General features: G+C 44.5%; 4 protein-coding genes across 4 annotated transcripts; 2 read left to right on the top strand and 2 right to left on the bottom strand.

Annotated features, from left to right (window-relative positions):
* Positions 1-470: 470 nt before the first annotated feature.
* LOC120704560 (protein disulfide isomerase-like 1-3) lies at positions 471-4,754 on the bottom strand. The gene is made up of 12 exons (XM_039989002.1): positions 4,437-4,754; positions 4,219-4,249; positions 3,828-4,115; positions 3,551-3,739; positions 3,331-3,456; positions 2,964-3,042; positions 2,281-2,339; positions 2,069-2,185; positions 1,820-1,937; positions 1,555-1,667; positions 930-1,180; positions 471-819 (listed from the first exon to the last, which is right to left on the bottom strand). Exons 1-11 carry the CDS (start codon positions 4,622-4,624, stop codon positions 935-937), a joined length of 1,554 nt encoding a protein of 517 aa, XP_039844936.1. The 5' UTR covers positions 4,625-4,754; the 3' UTR covers positions 471-819; positions 930-934.
* Positions 4,755-5,614: 860 nt separating this feature from the next.
* Positions 5,615-9,304, bottom strand: LOC120704573 (GPN-loop GTPase QQT1-like). The gene is made up of 10 exons (XM_039989025.1): positions 9,062-9,304; positions 8,743-8,787; positions 8,539-8,618; positions 8,367-8,441; positions 7,802-7,905; positions 7,563-7,719; positions 7,352-7,439; positions 6,709-6,781; positions 6,500-6,630; positions 5,615-5,981 (listed from the first exon to the last, which is right to left on the bottom strand). Exons 1-10 carry the CDS (start codon positions 9,151-9,153, stop codon positions 5,912-5,914), a joined length of 915 nt encoding a protein of 304 aa, XP_039844959.1. The 5' UTR covers positions 9,154-9,304; the 3' UTR covers positions 5,615-5,911.
* Positions 9,305-9,510: 206 nt separating this feature from the next.
* On the top strand, positions 9,511-12,474 carry LOC120704566 (pentatricopeptide repeat-containing protein At2g13600-like). The gene has a single exon (XM_039989014.1). It carries the CDS (start codon positions 9,593-9,595, stop codon positions 11,381-11,383), a length of 1,791 nt encoding a protein of 596 aa, XP_039844948.1. The 5' UTR covers positions 9,511-9,592; the 3' UTR covers positions 11,384-12,474.
* A 3,135-nt stretch (positions 12,475-15,609) lies between these two features.
* LOC120704582 (NAC domain-containing protein 104-like) lies at positions 15,610-16,699 on the top strand. The gene is made up of 3 exons (XM_039989035.1): positions 15,610-15,924; positions 15,995-16,302; positions 16,391-16,699. Exons 1-3 carry the CDS (start codon positions 15,765-15,767, stop codon positions 16,538-16,540), a joined length of 618 nt encoding a protein of 205 aa, XP_039844969.1. The 5' UTR covers positions 15,610-15,764; the 3' UTR covers positions 16,541-16,699.
* Positions 16,700-23,195: the final 6,496 nt, after the last annotated feature.

The raw sequence follows: 23,195 nt of genomic DNA on the forward strand, positions 1-23,195 counted from the left end.
CCTCTTAACAGAAAGCAATTAAGCATCCAATCAAGAATCAACCAGCGTCTTTCTTTTCATCTTTAGGCCCTTCAAGCGGTCATCGGCGAGGGTCGGAGAGCGGCGACCGCCAGAGTTCGCGTCGGAGATCAAAAGAGAGCAGAGCTAGCCCGATCGCGGCTACAGAAGGCCCAGGATGTCTCCTCGATTGTACTGGAGCCTTAATCACCCCCTTCCACCTTGCCGGCGACGAGGATGAACGGGCGGGAAACAAATGGGAGGAATGAGTATTTTATGGGAGGGGAGGGGGTGATTTGCATATATGCTCTGCTCCTGCAACTGCCAAGACCATGTAGGACCGGATGTGCCAGTCCACGTAGGTAGTCAACGTTGGTTAATGGCGATTTGGACATCTAGTGACACACTTAAATAGGTTAGGGGCTCAATCTGCACTTTTAGAGTTCATGGACCCAGTAAAAAAAGAATATGAGTGGGGGAGTGAACCTGAGCATCTCCATTTGCTTACGTGAAGATCTGAGCGTTTAATTCCCGGGGCTTATTCAGAGGCACATTAGCTGGGACCCCAACGACCCCATTAGAGGTCCAGCGAAATGGATTGCTCACTGATTCAGTATTCTCTCTACAAACGAGCACACCTGTAGAATTTTCTTGACTTTTGCCTGAAAACAGAATTACTGAACTGTGTCCTGAAACTGTCTGGTGTTTTTCTTTTTGAACGTAATGAAACTGTGCGGTGTGGCTTGCTACTTAAGACGCCTACTCAAACTTTGAACAGGAACAATGCTGAGCGTTCTTCACGGTGAAAAGCTCGCCAGTCTCCTACAAAACCACATGTGCATTTTAGTTTTTAGGCTTCAATTAATTATGTACAAACCAATGCACAGCAAAATGCGGAGGCTTTGAGAAATAGGATCTCCATTAATACTCACAATGATCACAGTTCATCTTTAACAGACTCTGGTTCAGGTTCTTGCTCCTCCATGACATCATTCTCATCTGCCACATCATCTACAGCAGCTTCACCAGGTTTGGAGCCCTTGTTCTTCTTGATGAAATCGATGATCTCCTCAGCGGTTCTTCCACCTTCGTATGGTAGGAGGTTTCCCGCGGATGAGTAGAAATACATGGTTGGATATCCCTCGACTGCAAAATCTGGTGGTATGTCGTTGGTGGTAGCATCCTGCAAAGCCAAATGGAATTGTGGTGGACGAATATAACTTTTTTGCTTAACGAAGCATTGTGTTAATCTGGGACTTAGACACTGCCCTAATTTAACATATGCCTGACTGATCCTGTGACGTTCAGTTTCATCTGAGATTCTAGACTCTATAATGAAATCTAACCATTATAATTCGCTTGAATTCATTTTCAATCATACATCCTCTTACAATTTATTAGCACACTGCTTCTTATTACCCTACACAGCCTAGCAGAATGGTTGCAGAAGGCGCACTACATAAAGTATGCATGTTAAGCATGCTGATCGTGAATATATCAAATGGGAAGTGAGGCAATGAAGAAAGACGATTCCAGCAGGATCCTATTGTACATTACCATCTTTGCAATGATCACATCTCCATCATTCTGCAACGAAACTGCAACTTCGTCCAAGGTTGGGGCCAGCTTCTGACAATGGCCACACCACGGTGCATAAAACTCAAGAAGCACTACAACACAATATCAGTTATTCATATCCAACTCATTAATTCTTAAAATTGAAATGACAACAAAATAAGCATCACACATCTAGTAAAAAGACTTGGTATGGTATGTAAACCAAAACTTCCTTAAGCAACAAGTCATAGTGTAAAGAACAAACCATTTTTGCCAGAGTTGAAAACCACATCATTGATATTATCAGCGACGACAACTTTAACAGGTTGGTCGTTGACCACCGGAATTGGATCTGACTTGACATGTGGTAATAAGGTGCCATCCTACGTGACCCAAACCCAAAGTCAGATTGAGAGAAACAGCATAGAGGTCAACGGAGATCGACTTCAAGCTGATACACTGATACAAGAGAACTCTAAATGAATATGAGCAAGGTAAACTGCAGAGGTCTTACTGTGTACTCTTTCAACCAGGGTAAGATTTGATCAGGTTCCACAGTTGGTTTGATATATTTTGCAGTCGACGCTTGTATGAAGAGGAGGGGCACTTCACTTTCTTTGAGCCCAAAATACTGCAGGGTTTGCACCAGAAAGTGATCAGATGAATAATGTAAGAACTATAAAGTCAAAAGGCAAATAGCTGAAGTTTCTAAAGATTAAAGAAGACCTGGAAAGCACCCTGTGCTTCAGTAACATCACCGATCAGAAAACTTATGTTCTTCTCACCATATTGCTTTGCAGCTTCATAAAACTGACTCTTAAAGGCCTCAATCCTGTCATCATCGAAGCTCAGGAAAAGCATTGCCTGTTGAACAAGATTAGGAGAGCAGTTCATGCGACAAATTGAAATACAAGGGAAGCAAGGAAGTGCTAATATGTTGAACAGCAGATGCAAATAAAACATGAAAGATTCTAGAAGTAAGAAAGTAACAGATACAGACACTGTATTTTACAAGTACAGAGACCATCATGACCCAAATAACATGTTAAAGGACCAAATCATGATAGACAGGGCAAACAGTCAAGAAGGTGTCCTGCTGTACCATTCTGTATGGCATAGAAGTAGGATTGCATCTGTAAAGAATTACTTACTTTGGTACCATCATGTCAAAGTATTTGAGGAGGAATTTGTGATTTGTTGGATTGGTGTCAAAGGTAACTACAGTTGGGAACCAGAAATTTCGATAACTTTTGTAGTGCATCTTTGTCAAATCCTGCAAATAAGAAAAAAGTACCATGTGTTAACAGGAGAGAGAATGTTTTTCAAATTAATCAGCACCTGATGCACAACAATGCATCAAACTGTACCAGGGAATCAACAAAGAGCTCATCGAAGGGCTTAATTCTCACCATATTGCTTTGCAGCTTCATAAAACTGACTCTTAAAGGCCTCAATCCTGTCATCATCGAAGCTCAGGAAAAGCATTGCCTGTTGAACAAGATTAGGAGAGCAGTTCATGCGACAAATTGAAATACAAGGGAAGCAAGGAAGTGCTAATATGTTGAACAGCAGATGCAAATAAAATGAAAGATTCTAGAAGTAAGAAAGTAACAGATACAGACACTGTATATTTTACAAGTACAGAGACCATCATGACCCAAATAACATGTTAAAGGACCAAATCATGATAGACAGGGCAAACAGTCAAGAAGGTGTCCTGCTGTACCATTCTGTATGGCATAGAAGTAGGATTGCATCTGTAAAGAATTAACTTACTTTGGTACCATCATTGTCAAAGTATTTGAGGAGGAATTTGTGATTTGTTGGATTGGTGTCAAAGGTAACTACAGTTGGGAAACCAGAAATTTCGATAAACTTTTGTAGTGCATCTTTGTCAAAATCCTGCAAATAAGAAAAAGGTACCATGTGTTAACAGGAGAGAGAATGTTTTTCAAATTAATCAGCACCTGATGCACAACAATGCATCAAACTGTACCAGGGAATCAACAAAGAGCTCATCGAAGGGCTTAAAGAGCCGAACAGCAGGTCCTTTGACAGCCTTGTCCCCTCGCGGTAGAATACTGGCATCCAGTGTGTGGAGGAAGTCATAGTCATTTCTCATCCTCTCAGCCACGGCCATGAAACCCTCAAACTCTCTACCACCAAATGCAGGGAAAACTCCAACCTGAAACATATTCCAAGGCATTCGTAAATTTCAGTTTTCATCCTCAGATAGCACGTGCTGCACCTTGCAAAACAGCAGTGGTACCTACAATGACCACACCCTCGTCGCCGATCAGATTTGTGGCATACTCCGCCGACTTGATCTCAACAGAGGCTGGACCGACCTGCTTCTTCAGGTACTCCACTATGCCATCTGCGTCCCTGGGGCCATTGTACTCCTGCACATTCTCCCCCTGGTTCCTCAAGATCTTGATGGTGGGGAACCCCTGCACATCGTACTTGCCGCTGAGATCCTTATTCGTCTTGTCGCTGGCATCAACCTTGGCAAGAACGACCGGTGGGTCATGTCTGCTCAGGATGGACGCGGCCTTCTCGTACTGTAACATGACACGCACAGGTTAGCAAACAACACGAAAGTGTCAGATTCCACTACGATGCTTCAGGAGTTCAGAGAATTTGTTGTGGTGCTGAAAGAATTACCTCTGGAGCTAGTTGCTTGCAGTGGCCACACCTGCAGGTACCAGAGATGATCAAATTTGCCGGTACAAATTTGAAACCAACGAAAATTATGCACCCGGAATAGTAATGCCGGAACTACTACACGCTTGGCTTTAAGCTGAGCAGCCACGCTTTTTCTCAAGCGGTTTTTCGACGCGGCGGAGGCGACGAGGCGAGCGAGAGAGGCAGAGGACTAGTACCAGGGGGCGTAGAACTCGACGACGATGAACTGGTGCGCTGCCACCACCTCCGAGAAGTTGCCGGCGTCCAGCGTCAGCACCGCCGCCGCCGCCTCCTCCGCGCGGGCTGTCGACGACGACAGAAGCAGCAGCAGCAGCGGCGGCGCCACGAGGAAGCAGGCGAAGGGGATTCTCGAGCAGGTCGCCATGGCTGCGGCTGTTTCGGTGAGCAGACGCAGACCCGATCGAGCCCTGCGGTCGCCTCAAGGCCGACGAGGAGCCGCGCATTTAATGAGGGGTCGGACGATCCGAAGCGCGAGCTCGTGCCGGCGAGTGGAGCTGCGGATCCTGTGCGGGTGCAAGCTAGTGTGGCTTCCCGGACGGTCGTGTCCATGACTCCACGTGGACTCTTAGAGCTTTACCATTTTACTCCATCCATCCAGTTTTGATAGATACTCCATCCGTTCCAAATTATAAGACATTTCAATAATCTTGAAGAGTCAAAAAATTTTATATTTAAACAAATTTATATAATAGAATAATAATATTTATTATATAAACTAAGTACCATTAGATTTTTTATTAGTTATATTTTCATAGTACATCAATTTGATATTATAAATCTTTATATTTTTCTATAATCTTGGTTAAACTTGAGATTGCTTTGACTCTCCAAGATTCTTGGAATGTTTTATAATTTGGAACAGAGAGAGTATATTTCAAAAAATTTAATATTTAAAAATAATAGCTACATTTGCTATTGGCATTGACTGTGGCAATAAATAGCACTAGTAACAATGAGTTCTCAATTAAATCATTGAAGGACCAACAAAAAGTATGTGTTGCATTTATTAGATTGATAAGCACATTTGGTGTCCTTGGTCATTATACCATATAGAAATATATCTATCAAAACTGGATGGAGGAAGAAGATTAGAGAAGCTGGCTGTTGATTAGATAAACTGGCATGTTCGACTGACAACTTAGCTATTCAAACTGTTAGTACTTGCTGAAGAATCTGAGATTGGATCAGGACAAACTAAAAAATCAATTTCTATTGGTTTGTCCACAAAGTTTAAACGGAGACAAATAGGCCAAGGATTGGTTAGGTAAGGTCCAACGTATTTTCATACTCCCCAAGAAATATTCTCCTTAGTGTGACAGAGCAACACTTTTGTGAGTTACAAAGGCAGGAGTGCAAGATTAACCGTGGAATCAACAGTGAACAGATCTTCATCGCAAAAAGAAACGTTGCTCCAGAGAACAGTCCTTCAATGGGAATACATTTCTTCCCAGGTGTTTCGCGTTCATTCCATAAGGTGATGACAGCATGCTACAACACATCAGGCAACTAGCAAGGAGCTTCTGAAAACATCTACAGCTGAGCTACATTGGTTCAGGCAAGTTCACAGTTCTCTAGCAACCGGAAGTTGGTATATGCCACAATGACATGTTTCATCTGTAGTGCTACAAAAGTGGGGATGCCACCGCCAGCCTCATTGCATCCTGCTTGTCTGTTGCACGAACTCATCATCTTTCATGTACTTCTCCTGCACTGCTGCTGTTGTATCCACACGTCAAGGAAAAAGGAAAAAAAAAGGAATTTGCAAGCACATCAACATGGACAGACAGATAATTATCCACTGGAGCGTTTCTTTTTGGGGCATTGTTCGTCAAAAACACACTTTATTTTCTTCCTCTCTTGTATTGTGGGTGGTTAGTTATTCTAAGATATGTGTAACACAGGAGTACAAATGGAAGCAAATACAAGAAACCAGATTTCACAAAACAACACAGCAACAATAAGCTGATGATAAATTGGCATGCTTGGCTAGTTGGCTGCAATTTGGTGTGGTTTGACTTTCCAGCCAGTCACCACATGCTTGCCACAAAATTTAATGCTGAGCTGGGACATGATCTATACGGAAGTCTAATGCTTATTCTGTATGATCAGTATTTTGTACCTGTGCATGCAAGAGCTAAGTGGTGCAATAATGTCCTTCTAGACCATTGAAGATAGTGAAAGAAGTTAAAGGTGACAAAAGACGTTTGAGGAAAGTATTAATGGAGCAAGTAAAGGATATCTGTAGTAGTCCCAATCAAGAGGCGCCGCCGCAATTTTGCTGAACTCAACAGCACTACTGTCAATAGAAGAAAATATATAACCATTGCTCTTGTCAATCAACTTCACAAGATTGCCAACACTTTCCTTGTCCTATAGGCCAAAAATTTCTTGTAAGAGCTAATGCAGTGAGAACTTGGATTGAAATAATCTAAGTTGAGAAATGCAGACCTGGATGTCCAAAGTTGAGAAATTGACTAAACCAAAATCGTCGATCACATCACATAGCTCCTTAGTTAGTTTCCTGTTAGCAGGTTCAAGCAAAAAGGTTATAGATGAGACAACATAAATGTTTCCTATTGAAATCAGATAATGCAATCTTAGCACATGACTTATGACATAAGCATATCTTGCTGCAAATTGTTAAGTGGTTACAGGATCTGAAGTTCATATCAGTGGATAAGAAGTTTAGTCATAATGAAGAATTATCCGCTACCAACCTAGATATGTCAAAACAATACCCATATCCTGAGCCCAATTTTTAGATTTCTGCATTTGCTTTAGAGCTCATATAACAGCAAGATTTTTTTTTTTTCAGATGGAAAACGTATCCATTAACTTAAGCTGGCTGTAAATCGGCAGCTATGAGTTCAGTACATTAGATTTTTATGTAGGTACATTAGACGAAACCTGAATTCACAAGGGAACAAGAACTAAAAAAGTAAGGCATTTGTTTCAATATTTGATCAAGGGAATTGAAGATGTCCAATTAGTTTGTCTAAACTTTCAGTAGATACTAGATACAACAGATGAACAGAGTATATTTACTCCTTTCTGACACTGTAAATTAGGTGTTCGCTGTTCAAAAATTCACCTGTACTTGGCAGAACGAGGATTCTGCTCAAGATGATGTTGCAGGTAAGAAAGATCTTGAACATCAGTGTAGAAGTCAAGGTTGAATGCTGCCAGTCAAGAAGATGAATAAATACTACAGTGAACACATTTAATCAATTAAAAGATGGTGTGGACATCCAATTCCATGAGCTACAAATGCTCAAACGGCTAGACGATTGAAGACATAATACCTAAATTTCCATAGTTCTCAATGAGGTCAATCTTTGACAAGACATTGATATGTGGCAATTCCAAATGTAGCATCGTTGACAGCGAAAGAAGCAAAGCACTCACATACTTCCCAGGATCACAGCATAAATGAGCATCAATGAGGTGCACAGCAGTCAGCTGCAGAACAAAGAAAACAAAGGTTAAACAATTAATTCATTAGCATTAAGATATTCTGAATAGAATCTAGACAAGTGTATACCCTCAAGTTTAGCTTTTTGATGAGTTTATTAATAACACTTCTTGCATTTGAGTGAAGGAAGAAAAGTTCAACTTGTCCCGGAAAATCAAATAACAGATAGTGATCTGCAGAAATGATAAGGTTTCCAAGTTAATAAGGAACAAAAAAAAATGTACACTTTGAGCAGTATGAGTGTTTACCGAGTTCAATGCTCATCTACTATAAGTCTATGAATTTCAACATTAAGAAATAGCTCAATAAACAGAAGTATTCTGTAAATAAACAGAGGTGCAATCACCAGAAAAACATTATGCACTTCATAAAATTCTAACTCTGCATGGATCGGTAATATATCAGCACATAGAAAGCCCTACATAAATTACGAATCCATAGATATTATCTATTTGTAAGTTTTTTCCCATCAAAGTGCTCTCCACTTTTCAGATATAACCATTCTTATTGATATTGCTGTTGAAGATAGACCATTATTATTATTTTTCTTCTCTTGGCAAAAGCCAATCAATAAGAGGCTTTTCCACGATAGACCTTTATTAATGCAGAGAACTATTACACACTCAGTACTCACCTTCAATAAGAGGCTTCAATTTTCCCTCAAGCCAGTCAATATTCTTCTCCAAGTAATCCATGCAATAAACAAGCCCTAACATAGACATTAACATGACAAATAAGCAACCGTATTATTATAAACAAGATCAACATGCTTGATCGTTGAACAAGATCAGGGGTCTAGGAGAAACCTCCATTTGGGCCAAGTGAATGCTCAGCCATGACATCACTGAGTTTAATGAGGTCCTCGATGTTTATAGCACATTCATATCTAGTTAGCACTGTCAAGGAGACATTTCAATTGTAACTGCAGGCAGCATACCAAGGCACAATTTGACAAGAGAGAAGTAAATATAGCGAAAGGTGGATTTTAGAGCTCAAAGAGCAGAGGATACGGCAATGCATCATTGGCAGGGTCAAGATTCACAACTGCGACTTTCCTGCAACACAAGCAAGGGAGCACATGAACAAAATAATCCGTGTATAAGCAAATAATAAACTTAGCCTCTCTCCCCAGACTTCTACCCAATCAAAACGAAGCTGAGGCGCCTAATTTAAACTCTATGCACAACTTATAGCACTTGGAATCTATTTTACTATGGTACTACTGCTCAACACCCGCAATTGAGAACAGCACAAGAGGTACTAAGCACATTCCACTTCGTTGGAGAAGCTTTTGAGGAGCATGAACTAGTGACGAGCGAAGCGTCTTACCTGCCAAGGAGGGAGAGGAACTGCGACATGCCGTTGCAGTAGGTGGTCTTGCCGGAGCCCGGCGGGCCGATCACCACCTGCCCGAAGACCATCCCGACACCTCCGCTGCTCCGACCACGGCTTCCCCTCTCGGCACACTCCTACCTACCTTCGACCGCGGCGCGGAGCAGGGTAGGGTTTTCGCCGGAGATTGCCGCGCCGCCGCCGCCGGTGAGTCAAGCAGAGACTTCTGGAATCCCAGGCCTTTCGGCTGGCGGATTCAGCCGGATTCAGCCAGCCACAACAGTATTTTTCTCTCACGCAAAATCAGCCCAGCCACCAGCTAACTAGCCAGCCAACAGTATTTTCCTCTCACGCAAAATCAGCCAGCCATCCAGCCAGCCAGCCAGCCGAACAAGCCGCCAGACTTGGTATGGCTTGCCACTCTTTAATCTCACTTGGCCCATCAATGTAAAGTCCATTACGGCCCAGTATAGCAGCTTCAGTTTATGGGCCAGCCTGACCGTTGCTGCTCGCCGTCGCCGGGGACGCATGCGCCGCCTTCTCCCAGCAATCTCCATCCACCCGCCGCCGCCATGCGCCACCGCGCCCCCTTCCGCGGCCGGCTTCGGCGTCCCGGAGGTGCTGTCCCTCCTGGAGCGGGCCATCTCCTCGGGGGACGTGCCCCGCCTCGGCCGCGCCGCGCACGCGCTCCTCGTCAAGACGGCGCTCACCAGCCACACCCTCCTATCCAACCGCCTCGTCGCGCTCTACTCCGCGCTCCCGACCCCGGCCGCGGCGGTCGCCGCCTTCCACGACCTCCCGCACAAGAACCCGCACTCCTACAACACGCTGCTCGCCGCGCTCTCGCGCGGGCCGGGCGCCCTCCCCGACGCCCTCCACCTGTTCGACGCAATGCCGGCCGACTCGCGCAACATTGTCTCCTACAACACCGTCATATCGTCGCTCGCGCACCATGGCAGGCAGGAAGACGCTCTCCGCTTGGTCGCCCGGCTCGCCAGGGACAGGTTCCTGGGACCAGGGTTGGCCATCGACCGGTTCACGGTGGTCAGTGTGGCGACCGCGTGCGCGGGAATCGGAGCTGCGAGGCCACTGCGGGAGATGCACGGCGCGGTGCTGGTGTCGGGGATGGAGTTGACCATCATCATGGCCAATGCCATGGTGAACGCCTACAGCAAAGCTGGAAGGGTTGATGATGCGAGGCGGGTGTTTGATCAGGTCAGCATCCGGGACAGTATCACTTGGACATCGATGATCGCTGGGTACTGCCAAGCGAAGAGGCTTGATAAGGCAGTGCAGGTGTTCGATATGATGCCAGATAAAGATAGGATTGCATGGACAGCATTAATATCTGGGCATGAGCAGAACGGAGAGGAGGACGCTGCTCTCGAGCTGTTTGAACAGATGTTAGCTCAAGGGGTATGGCCAACGGCTTTTGCGTTGGTGTCAGCTTTGGGGGCATGTGCCAAACTTGGGCTTGTCACGCGGGGCAAGGAATTGCACTGCTTCATTTTGCGCTGGAGCATCGGTACAGACCCTTTCAACATTTTTATCTACAATGCTCTCATTGACATGTACTGCAAGTGTGGTAACATAATGGCGGCTGTGGCACTGTTTCGCCGGATGCCTGAGAGGGACTACATCTCTTGGAACTCGATGGTTACTGGGTTCTCACATAATGGTTTGGGAAAGCAGTCGCTAGCCATATTTGAGGAGATGCTGGTAGCTGGAGTTCGGCCAACCCATGTCACTTTTCTTGCTGTCCTCACTGCTTGCAGCCATTCCGGCCTAGTATCTGATGCACGTCTCATTCTTGAATCAATAGAGGACCATGGTCTTGAACCTAGGGCAGAACACTATGCTGCCTACATAGATGCTCTTGGTCGGAATCACAAGCTGGAAGAAGCAACTGAGTTCATCAAAGATTTGCCATCCAGGATTGGTCCTGGTACAGCTGGGTCATGGGGAGCTCTCCTAGGTGCATGTCGTCTTCATGGAAATACCGAGTTCGCAGAGGAAGTGGCAGAGTTCCTCTTTCGGCTAGAGCCTGGGAACAGTGGTCGGTATGTCATGCTGTCAAACATTTATGCAGCAGCAGGACAGTGGGATGATGCACGTCGAGTCAGGGGACTCATGAAGGAGAAGGGCCTTAAGAAGGATCAGGCTTACAGTTGGATCGAAGTGCGGAGTGCAAAGCACGTATTCGTTGCTGAGGACATGTCTCATCACGAGGCAGATGCCATATATGAGATGTTGGGCAAGCTTCTTGACCATATGTGTATAGCAGGGGATCCTACCGAACACCAGCTTGATTTTTGTTGAGAGAAACCGCCTGTGCTTGTATAATTGCTCTGGTATTGCCGGGATAATCGTACTCTGGTATGGCCATGCTGGGCAAGGTCCACTGCTTTGACATCAGCGTCCTAACTCCTTGGCATGTAAAGTATTTAAGCCTTGTGAGGCTGCAAAACATCTCCAACTCCCAGGGCTTAGGTTTTTGCAGAGTTCTGAATCTTCAATTTGAGAGCACAAATGCTCAACAAGGTTTAACTAGAGAATCGACTGCAGTGGATTCAATGATCCAAGCATCGTATCATGGCGCAAGCACAACCTTTCAGTTTCCGGCTTCAACCACATCAAAGTCTACAAGAGTTTGACCCAATTCAATTTGAGTTCTTTGAGTTAACTTAATAATCAAATATTCCTGTGCAGCATATCGTCAGCTGATCTTTCTTTTACCATTGACTGATTCTTCAGAATGGTGATCAGGTTAGGGCAGATTCTGCTTTAGTTCAGTACTTCAGTTTGTAAATGTAGGTACCCTTTGGACAACTGACCACGTTGCTGTCCAAATTAAGTGAAATGATTCTGAACTATTCAGCATCCAGATCTTATGCGAATGGTTCACTGAATGCATAATTCATCCTCGAGTTAATGTCACTGTAAATTGTGAACAGCCAGAGCAATCGCTCGTCAGGAATAACGGCGTATGCTTTGTATGTAACGATGTTTGCTGGGCAGCAAATTTGCAGGCTGAGGCTATCGTCGTGAAGTTCTGTTGCATAAAGATTTCTGAGGCCACAAAATCTTTTTTCAAACTAGAGGCTTGTCATGTTGGGACTTTGGGATGGCTAGGAGTGGAGGTTGAAGAACCTGTCGCGTTCTATGCAAAGCTCCCCACTTCCTTGCTGGCGGCACTCAAACCATGCGCGATGGCTGAATGCGGCCGCTGCAAGCCTGCAAGTTGGATCGGGCGATGGACGCGATCGGATTGGACAGTGATCCGAAAGACACTTGCACTGCTCGCGGTTGGATAAGAAAGCGCCTGGAAGAACACATTAGCGATGGCTGTCGCTGGGCGGTACTGTGCGGTGCTGCGTTGACAGAAGCGTGCGCCCACACTCCATGGCCAGGTGAGGTAACCAGATCACCATCATCATTCTTTTTTTTTTTGAAACAAATACCATCATCATTCTATACACACACACACACACACACACAAAAGCAGAGTGCTTTCTTGTAGTACAGAGCTGCATGTAGAATCACAGCTCTCTATGCAGACGAAAAGGCTCATCGAAAAAAAAGAAACAATTAACTTTTTTATTATTTACCTGTAATAAAAGGTAAAAGGAAATGAAGGCAGCAATGAGGGGGAGCGAGCAGTCGTCACGGGTGATGCAGACACGCAGTAACGATCCACATGTGGGGAGCTTGCTCCCATTCACTCGTCCCCACCACTGGCCGACCACCCCTCGAGCATCAGGGCCATCGCCCGGGCTTGAGACTTGGCTGCAGGAGGCAGTGCGGGCGACGCCGAGGCCACCAACTAACCAAGAGGCTGCGGCTCCTGTATCTTCTTTCCCTGCTCGGCCTCGCCTGGCCCTGACACCCAAGCGATAGCGCTGCTGAGCCGGAGGCCTCTCAACTCGCAAGGCCGCCGGCGAAGTGGGCGACCCACCCAAGCTCACCCATGGCATGGCAACAGGTGAGTAGAATGTGGCCGCCTGCCACTCCCCTGTGTCCATGCCGCTTATTCCCATGCGTCAGTCAGGCAGGGTGCCTGCCCGTGCCCGCACGCTCGCTCGCTCACTCACCCGGCGCGGTGCGGCGCAGGGATGGAAATGGAATGAACCCAACACGATCCCTGCAAAGGCAGAGCAAGAGTGGATGATTCGCTGGCCGGCTTGCAGCTCCTGCAAAAGTGCAAAGGTTTGCACAAGTTTGCAAATGCTTTGCCCTGCTTGCTGGAAGGAAACCTAATAAGTTTTTTTTTTAATTCAGCAACCAAATCTGCATCTTAGGACCAAGTTCAGTTCTCACGCCACATGTTTCTGGATGAGAAACTTTTTCTAGCGGACCCTCCGGATGCTGCAATTTTAGAGACGTCCTCTCCTCTCCCTTTCACGGCTGCTAAGACTGGAACAGAATCTATCAGCTTGCTTGCAACTTCAGCTTTTTTTAAAAAAAAACTAAGCTTATTTTCATCAAGCCCTCTCAAAACAGCCTGCATTCTGCAAAACGAAACATCACCACACGAGATGGGCATCTTCAGGCTCTCTTTTTGATGGGGGTATCTTCAGACTTGCAGAACAAAATAGCATGAGTTCAGAGTCCTGCGCGGAGCTGGTACACCGTACGTGATCTCACCTCCATCGGCACCCACCCGACTTCTTCAGAGCTGCAAAAGCTATAGCTCCCTCCCCTGCGCGCGTGGGCATCCGCGCACGTTCCGAGGATCCGACCCTGCTCTCGGCGATGCGGTGGAGCGGACACTAGATTGAAGAGCGCAGAACTGCGTCACGAGCACGTCACCGCTCGCGGATGGCGCCAAAGAACCAGAGAAGAAGCCCCCGCCGGCCGGGGGTTAGGTCGCCTCCCTCACGTGTACGACCACCGGCGCCGGTGGTGGGCTCGAGCCTAATCTTCTGATTTCTCCCTTTCAGTCTCCCATGGCCTGCCATAAAGAAGCAGAGAGCAGGCATGAGGCGCCCGCCCAAAAGGCAAAGGGGAAAAGGGAGGAGGTGCCTGCAGGGAACACTGTGGGGAGTGAGGGGGATGATTGGGCACCATGGAATGGTGGAGCCGGATCTTTTTCTGGGAGCGCAGGGAGAGGTGGTGGTTAGCTAGGGTACTTGCTGGAAGATTCGGCGGCCATGATTCGTCTTGAGGATAAGCAGCGTCCTGATCGCAGGCGATCCGGCATATATTACTACTCAAGAATGGCCAGGCATGTCTCCCCTCCCATTCTTGCTGCTCATGAGCCCTTGATGATCTCTCTACTGCCAGGAGCTAGCGGTAGGAGAAGGGCCGGGGTTCTTACCACTTGCGGCGCAACTTGAGCGAGATCCATTGGAGGCAAGATCTTAGCTTGCTTCGCGCAGCTTGTAATTAGCCTTACAATGATGGCAGAGGCCCTGCAAAAGACGAGATACAATTTGGCCAGTTGATCCGATACCTGGAATTATTTGAAGTGATGATTGGTGTGTCCCTTTGACGGGGCAGCATCAGCATGCATGCACACGCAGATTAGAAAACAGGGGACGGCAGCAGAATGTTGCTGGGGGTTGCTTGCTTGCTTCCTCACCAAGTGATGCCGCTCCTGTATTTCTGAAGAACTCTTCTTTTCCAAAGCAAAAAAACAATCTGAAGAACTCTGAAGGAGCGTGGGGCTTCAGAATGGGTGACGATTGCATGACATGGGGGAGGAGTGCGGTCGTCACCCTGCACCAGCAGGGCTAGCTAGCTGCGGCAGCAACAGAGTACCTATGGCTTGGGGTGCCGGCACTTTATGTAACCATGGGCTGTAGCTGGTCCAGCAGCAAGCTGATGAGCTTCACCAGCAGATTAGAAAGTTGTGCAGCAGTGCAAGTAACGTTGTGAAATGTAACTGCAATAGACTTACTCTTCTCAGGAGAATACAGGGTAGTGCATGCTGCTACCAGTCCAATACTACCAATCTACCATTATTGGACGACCTTGCAAACATCACAATCATTGCTGCCTAAGCTTTTTTTTTGAAATCAAACCTCTTGACCTAATTAATAAAAAACTGTGTTAGAGGGCAATGATTCATTCAGTTCAAAATCAATAAACTTTACATTCTACTGCACATTGCACAGCAGGGGCAGATAGGACTCCATCATGATCCGGCAATTGTCTCCTCATAGTATCATTAGCTCCATCCACGAAAGAAATAAAGGACGGGGAGAAAGGCGTACCGGGCGTTTCTTTCCTTGTGTTAGGGTGTGTTTAGATCCCAAACTTCTCCAATTTTTCCAAACTTTCCATCATATCGAAATCACATCGAAACATTAAATATAGCAAATGACTCATGCATGGAGTACTAAATATAGTTAAATAAAAAAACTAATTGCATAGTTTTGATGTATGTTGCGAGACGAATCTTTTGAGCCTAGTTAGGTCATGGTAGGACAATATTTACCATAAAAAACGAAAAGTGCTACATTGTGCTACAGTATCCGATGTGACTTTTTCTAAAAATCCTCTCAGCACTCCTTGACTTGCACGTCTCTCCCTCTCTTCAACGAGCTAGCAGCCCAACACACTCATATGCTTCCTATAAGACTACCACCCCGTCACCATGACTAGCATGAACTGCTACTCCACATTCATCCCATCCCCTTTCAACCTCTTCGCCGCCGCAGCTCGCATAAACTAGAGCGAAGTTGCTAGCACTGCTAGCATGGGAGGAGCCACTAACCTACCTCCAGGTTTCCACTTCTTCCCCTCAGATGAAGATCTTGTCATCCATTTCCTCAGTCGCAAAGCGGCCAACCTCCCATGCCGCCCTGACATCATCCCAACAGTTCTTCTGCAACACTACAGCCCGTGGGAACTGAATGGTTTGCATTCTCATCCACCTCTCTACTTTCATGGTAAATATCATGTACTGATAAAAGATAATCCGCCAAGGCACTGCACTGCAAGCTGGAAACCAGTGGTATTTCTTCAGCCATGCGGCACAAAGCAGGATTTCACCGAATGGGTACTGGAGCCCTATTGGTGCTGATGAAACAGTGACAAGCAGTGGCTGTGTTGTTGGCCTGAAGAAGACGCTCATCTTCTGCACCGGCGAACCTTCCAAGGGTTTCAAAACTAACTGGATCATGCATGAGTACCACCTTCAAGATGGAGGGTATAATGTCAGCGGCAGCAGCACCTCATCAAGCAGCTCGAGCTCCAGCAGGAAATCCCAAAGGAAGAGAGTTCACTCGAGCACGGTGAGTGATATCCTGTTTGCTTCACAGCAGTCAGCAGCTTATACATGCAGCAACTGACTGGGGTACAAAACCTCTCTAATCTTTGCAGGAGTCCAACAACTGGGTGATATGCAGAGTGTTCGAGTCGAGCTGCGGTTCGCAAGTGAGCTTCCATGACGAGGGCACGGAGCTTTCATGCTTAGATGAGGTGTTTTTGTCGCTAGATGACTATGATGAAGTGAGTCTGCCAAATAATTAGAACCCTAGCTAGTAAGTAGTGCTGACGGTAGGTCCTATGCCTATCAAGCCATTTAATTAAACTGTGATGGTGATATCTACGTAAGTGGTTGCAAGTTGCATTATGTATGATTCAGATGGCCTGATAGGCATCGAACTTAATCCACTCTATCCTAAATCATTACAATGTAATTAACTATCATGCAAGCAATAGGTATAAAGGTTGAGCTTTTGTCTCTGATAACCGCCGTGACATGTGTCATATGTGTGTGAACACAAATCACTTAGCCATGCTCTAAAGATCAGCTAATTTTCTGAAGCATTTGGTGGTTTACTTTGACTTACTTGCTGCATGCGGAACATTGCTTGCTACTTGTGAGTTAGGAGACTGATGTAGAAGTATGGCCAGAAGATTGTTGCTTTCTCCCAAACTTATCGTTGCATCTATGTGGAAAAAAAAATGGTGTTTCAGTTTCACCCACGAATGAAGTACAAGGCAACATTGAGATGCTTCCATTTAACAGAAATCATGAAAAGAGAAGGTGGGTGGAGCATACGCAAGCATATGTCCATCTCTGCTATCAATAAGATAAGCTTTCAAGATCATATGATTGTTTACATCTACGTGGTCACAAGGCAAGCTTGCGTGTGGGAAATAGTACGCACCATATATGCAGTGCATCCATAAACACACCCAACTTGCAAAACTGAAGCCGTCCAAAGCCCTGATTGGCTACTCATCACCTAATGGATGTCTTTAGATCACTAATCGCGGGAGTCAATACACATTAACTCAATGTATTTTTTTTTAAAAAAAACTAGAAGTTTCTGCTTGTAAGCATCTGGATAATTTAACATAGCCTTGTTTACAAGATATCTAGCTGACATGGGTTTTAACCCACAAATTTCAGTCGTACAACTCACAATTATTAAGGAATTTCACACTAATTAAGTGGTGTGAGGAACATAGAGCTTTCCTCTCTATAGCTAAAGCTTGTACTGGTTGAAGTTGTTAATTCGCATCTTAATGGTTTAATATATGTCCTATTGTCCTACCTATTCTGATTCATCAGCAGACATGGTAAAGATGATCGACATATAAAGTGAACGGGGACACTTCAAAGAAAAATAGCAAAAGATTAATTATAGCTATGGTAGTGGTTTGTATCTGTTATCATTGTGATTGTTCTTTCATTTTTTTTAGGAATGTAACAGACTTTTAGCTGAAAGGAGAGAGCCTAGAATCTGGAAGTTTACCACCAGACATAGCATTTACATTAACCCATAATCCCCACATATGCATACCACGTCTACTTTCTCAATAAGAAATTAAAAGCCATAAAGTGTACATATCTTGGGAAAATTTAATTGTACTCTTATACCTATACTAGATGTGCAGTTTACCAATTGTTTATCATGCAGAATGAAAGAGTATCAAAATACAAATATAAAGCATCAATGCAGAGATAAGAACATAGAACTGAACATACCAAGTACAATTTGTAGAGGCATAGCACAAATGCGTGAATTTCGTAGAAATCCAGTACACAAAGAATTGTGACAATAGGATCTTATCAGAGGTGCCATATACTTGGTGCTTCGGAAGTCCCTATGTTAGTTCAGTATCTTCAGTTAAGATATTTTTCCAACGTTCTTCCTGCTTGAATGAATTACATTATCATGATAATAATTCAGTAGCAACGTTCATGAATCCTGAGAGAACTATCTTTACACAAAAATGCGCCAGGGTAATTCGTGACTTTGTAAACCTAAAAAAACCCAACTCATATCCTTCACTGGTAAGAGCACCTTTTAGCTAAAGTCTGGTAAGCACTTGAACCTTTAACCAATGATTAAAAAATAATACATCGACTGATAACACATGGCACTTAGTTCGTATCTGCAGTAGAGATCAATTTACCTCCTATAAAGATGCTAATGATAAAATCAACAGTTGAGATGGTCCATATTAACATCATTTACCCCACACTTTGAAGAGGACACATGCCTAACTCCCAAGTAGGCCCCTGACTTCACTTCAAAGTACACATCTTATTAGCTCACTTACTAGCTTAATTCATACAGCGTTTACCTTGTCACAGTTTCCGAGAGTTGGGACAATTCCATATTGGTTCTGGTAAGAGTACAACTCATAAATATAGGGGGCTAGCACGTCGTGCAACAAGTATCAGAGCTTAGGTACCCTCCTAACATTACCCGTGAATTCCACGTTGTTGAACTTAATTAGCAGTCGACATTTAAGAGGGAAATCATTGCGATAGACGAACTTTATGATTGAACTTGCCTAACTACAGATGATTTATTTAATCTGACATTCTGTTGCATAAATCATCAGTATATCCATGAAAGAGACAATCTGACATTCTGTTGCATTCAGAGTTCTGAACAGTTATTTGTGTATATTTGGCATGCTACAGGTAAATAGAATTTTTTTATGCAACTGTGCTAGCTAATTCTGTTTGTATTAAACTGAGGAAACATGTAAAAATTGTATATGTAACCTTCAAGGCTCCAAGCATGTCGGAAGAAATGCAAAGTACCTTTTCTTTGTAAGCATAGCTAAGCTGAGCTCATTTCATTAACACTATATGACCGTGGAGAAATTAAACTACGCTAGAGTGCACCCGTACATGGCCACATTTTAATTATTATTAAATCACGGAAAAGTTTCACCAAAGCTAGATTTTTTAACCAAAAGTCTAGAAGAAGCTCGAACAGTTATAGAAAAGGCCACATTAAATACTACACTGTTACGTGAATAGGACAATTGGTCCTTTCAGTGCGTTTGATATGATCGTAGCCTCGCTGAAAGCACAGCTCCATTCAAACAATCAAGCCCATCGAGCCATCACGATACTTGGTTTCAACCAACTGTCCTTTTGCCACCAATATAGCATCTAGCTTGGTGGGAAGCCTAAACTAAGTTTAGTTTTGACACTGCAAATTTCTGAGCCTTGAGTATGATGAATGATCCCGTTTCAAAAAAGACTATGATGAATGAAGCCTTGGGCTACTTCCAGCATAGGGCTGAATTCAGCCCATCACGCCAACTGATTTCCCCTCATTCCCTGGTTAGTGGTTACACATCTTGCACTAACTAAACTTGTAGTATGATTGTCAATTGCTCTGACAAAAATATGTGTAACTGTAACATGAATAGTACCAACAATTTTTTTTGGGGGGGGGGGGGGGGGACAAGATCAGAAAGAAAGAGTTTCATTGACCCTGCTGCTTCACTGATCGTTAATCCCCATTTCTGCAGTTAAGAGGTTTTGAATTCTCGAAGCTTCAACCTACTGAAATAGCCTGGTAAAATCCTGACACTGCCACATGGGATAGAGAATTTTGCCCCGGATTGAACCAACATTGTGACAGACGAACAATGAAAACAAGAATATTCCAGTGTGCACTCCCGTGCAGTTTCAGCGTTCCGGTCATTGCATTTGCTACAATGCTACCTTCCCAAAGCTAAAACCTAAGGCCCTAAAAATCAAATTCCAGCGTACAACTCCGACTCATAACACAAGATCAATGCAGTACAATTCTCGAATTCTACCCACAAACTACGAACATAGATCGGCATCCAAAATCGCACAGGCTGCGTGCAGTTACGCGGGGGGTAGAGAAGTGTGGTGGGAATAAAAGATCACCTGTGGAACAAAGCGCCTGGAGAGGGCTTGAGACAGGAGCAAACCCCCTCGCCGGAGAAGCTCCTGGATCTCAGCGGCTCTGCCGCCGGAGCCTGCAGCCGGCGAAGGAAGCCGTAGGGTTTTTGGTTTTGGTGGGGAGGGGAGAGGGGCAGAGGACTGGTTTCTGACTAGTTCGAAAGGCCCAGGGTGGCATCTGCAAAACTCGTGCATCCGCGACTGCTGTTGGGCCCTGTTTCGCAACAAAGTCAGTTCGGCTCCTCTATTTTGGAAGACCAAAGTTGAGTGGCACACGTGCGACAGAGATTAGTAAGGTCATACTTGGATGAAGTGTTAATTGGCAAAAGTGCTAAACTTTAGCATTAACTTTTTCAGATGGAAGTGCTAATGGAATGGGCTGATTCAAAAACTTTAGCATGTGCATGAGTACTATTATGTGTTGAAGTTTAGTACTCAATTTTAGCTTTTCCAAACATTCTGGGATAACCAAAATGACACATGTCTGCACGTTGAGGTATGTTAGAGTATGAACAGTCTACACTTCGTTGGGTAATTGGCCACAAATACTTCACAACATTTTGCAATTTTTAAATAGAGTAAAATGCACCATACGTCCACCAACTTGTAAGGGTGTGTCGTTTAGGTCCATCAACTCTAAAATTACATTTTTAGGTCCATCAATTTGTAATTTGTGTCAATTAGGTCCATAAATTTTGAAAACATAAGTCCAAAAACTCTGAAGGTGCATTTTCGGGTCCATAAATTTGTAGTTTGTGCCACTTAGGTCCATAAACTCCAAAAATGTATTTTTAGATCATAAACTCCATCCATGAGCAGTCGTATAGTCACAGACATGCCCACAAAGGTCGCCCCGATATCGTTGTTCACTAAAGTCTTTCAACCTCTCACCGAGAACCACTCTGAATTGACCTAAGTTTAACTTCGTCACAAGATTTTTCGCCACAACACCTGGTGCCACCATATTCGGCTACCTACGCCACATAGGACATAATATCCCCTACCGCAGCACACATATGGTTGAGTCATCATCCCAAGCCATCATCGTCCTTTTCACCCATATTATTAGGTCATATCTAGATCTAAGCTCCATAACTCACCAATGGCAGTTCGTAAGCTCCCCTTTGAATTCTAGTACATGTCAATAACCTCCAAAATAAGCCTTTCATCCCTCACGTGCCCTCTTCCTATGCTCTTGATTCAAAGCCGGGTTCAAATCCTAGTCTAGCAACATGTGAGCACCGTGTAGATTCAAATTGATGCGATATTAGTGCATGAAGGCTAGGTGCAGGGGTATGGACCTAGGTGACACAAATTACAAGTTTATGGACCTAGAAATGGAGTTTCAGAGTTTGTGGACCTAAGTGAGACAAATTACAAGTTTATGGATGTAACAGAATCGCCCAAATTAAACCAGTTTAAGTGCGCTAACTATCATCTTAATGGTTAATCAAGTTACCACACACTTAAAACGGTATAATCCGGACGTCTGTCGGGTTAAGGATCGAAAAACACTGGAAGTCTCACACGAAGACGAGTACAAATGATTACAAGCAGACAAAAGTTCTCAAATTTAAGGCTAATATGCAGAGTTTTACAAATAAGTTTGAATAAAAGTTATCAGAGTTCAACCTGCAGCGGAATTTAAATAGAAGTTTGATTCAAAAACCACGATACTACGAAGACATGAGGACGTCACATTGAGCCCACCGATGTGAATCCTGGTTAGCTCCAACCAGCATCAATTACCTGAAAATAGGGTGACAACAAACCCTGAGTATACTAATACTCAGCAAGTCTTACCCGACTATGGTATATACGTAGCCGACTCCTAGACATGCAAGGCATCTGGCTCTGGAGTTTATTTGCTGGAAAGCTACTAAAAATTGGATCCTTACTTTCAATATTTTAGCTCAATTTAAGTTTATCAAGTACCAACTAGATTTGCCTGAACATCTAGAGCACGCATGATTGATCACATTATCTTTTCAGAAAACCACAGACATCTCATATGCTCACCTTTCTATTCTTATCTCAAACCTTTACTACGATGTGACAAAGTGACCAAGGTTCTCTTAACCGAGAGAGACGGTGAATCGATCCGATTTAACTTTGCAAGGTGGACCTAACTCACACGACACGTGCAGCCACGCCGGACCACATATGTCAATTGTTCCCATCATTACCCCGATGTCTGAACCACGCCTGCCAAAACCCGGGTGAATGTGCCCCTCACAGCGAACTCCCAGAGAACCCGAAGGTGACATACAATCCATCACCCGCCATCATACCACTCCCAGAGTAGCAGGTCGCAGTTCAAAGTATCGTTGTAAATCAGGTAATTAGCTTACCGGTTTCGACTACCTCCAACTTCCGACATGTGGTTAGTACTGTTCCAACTCGGTCAACACTGCCAACAACGGTACGGTCCTCAATCGACATAGGCGGAGGCTTACTTTCCATCCATTACATATCCATAACCAAAATCATCTCCGCCTGGTCTCCATTTCTCTTTCCTCATTGATTCATTCTCAAGCCACATTGCCATAAGTAACAAAAACCTAAAGCGCGCGAGTGATAGGAATCACTCGACTTCTACCGAATCCTAGTTAAGCATGGCAATACTAACGATACCTGTATACTAGTATAGACTCATGGGTACCTAGGGAGAAACATGCATACTAGGGTTCCATACAACTCCTAAAAACATAAATGCACAAATACTTAAATAAACATTGAATACTGAAATTAGAGGTTATGCTCCGGGGCTTGCCTTGGAGTAACACTAAGCTAGTGTTAGTACTAACAAGGCCTTGGGCCCTTCCGACTTTGAGCCGGGTCGTCAGTTGCTCCAGCGGGTCCTTCTCTCTTCAGGATGTGTCCACCCAACACCGTCTTGTGGTTCGGTTCCGTCAGCACGGGCTCCACGTCCACGCATTGTACATCTAGCATATCTAAATGATATGCACCAAGGTAGATGTTTGAATTCAT

Source organism: Panicum virgatum, chromosome 1K (assembly GCF_016808335.1).
Source record: "Panicum virgatum strain AP13 chromosome 1K, P.virgatum_v5, whole genome shotgun sequence".
Classification (NCBI taxonomy): domain Eukaryota; kingdom Viridiplantae; phylum Streptophyta; class Magnoliopsida; order Poales; family Poaceae; genus Panicum; species Panicum virgatum.

What these genes read in the sequence shown, in the direction of transcription:
- LOC120704582 (XM_039989035.1), top strand. Translation starts at nt 15,765, where the DNA reads ATGGGAGGAGCCACTAACCTACCTCCAGGTTTCCACTTCTTCCCCTCA. An exon ending in CAGCCCGTGGGAACTGAATG is followed by an intron (nt 15,925 to 15,994) that starts GTTTGCATTCTC and finishes TAATCCGCCAAG; the next exon opens with GCACTGCACTGCAAGCTGGA. An exon ending in AGAGAGTTCACTCGAGCACG is followed by an intron (nt 16,303 to 16,390) that starts GTGAGTGATATC and finishes TAATCTTTGCAG; the next exon opens with GAGTCCAACAACTGGGTGAT.
- LOC120704573 (XM_039989025.1), bottom strand. Translation starts at nt 9,153, where the DNA reads ATGGTCTTCGGGCAGGTGGTGATCGGCCCGCCGGGCTCCGGCAAGACC. An exon ending in TCAAAAAGCTAAACTTGAGG is followed by an intron (nt 7,720 to 7,801) that starts GTATACACTTGT and finishes TTTGTTCTGCAG; the next exon opens with CTGACTGCTGTGCACCTCAT. An exon ending in CTTGATTGGGACTACTACAG is followed by an intron (nt 5,982 to 6,499) that starts ATATCCTTTACT and finishes ACGTGTGGATAC; the next exon opens with AACAGCAGCAGTGCAGGAGA.
- LOC120704566 (XM_039989014.1), top strand. Translation starts at nt 9,593, where the DNA reads ATGCGCCGCCTTCTCCCAGCAATCTCCATCCACCCGCCGCCGCCATGC.
- LOC120704560 (XM_039989002.1), bottom strand. Translation starts at nt 4,624, where the DNA reads ATGGCGACCTGCTCGAGAATCCCCTTCGCCTGCTTCCTCGTGGCGCCG. An exon ending in TGAAGCTGCAAAGCAATATG is followed by an intron (nt 2,340 to 2,963) that starts GTGAGAATTAAG and finishes CAAAGCAATATG; the next exon opens with GTGAGAAGAACATAAGTTTT. An exon ending in ATGTGATCATTGCAAAGATG is followed by an intron (nt 1,181 to 1,554) that starts GTAATGTACAAT and finishes TTGGCTTTGCAG; the next exon opens with GATGCTACCACCAACGACAT.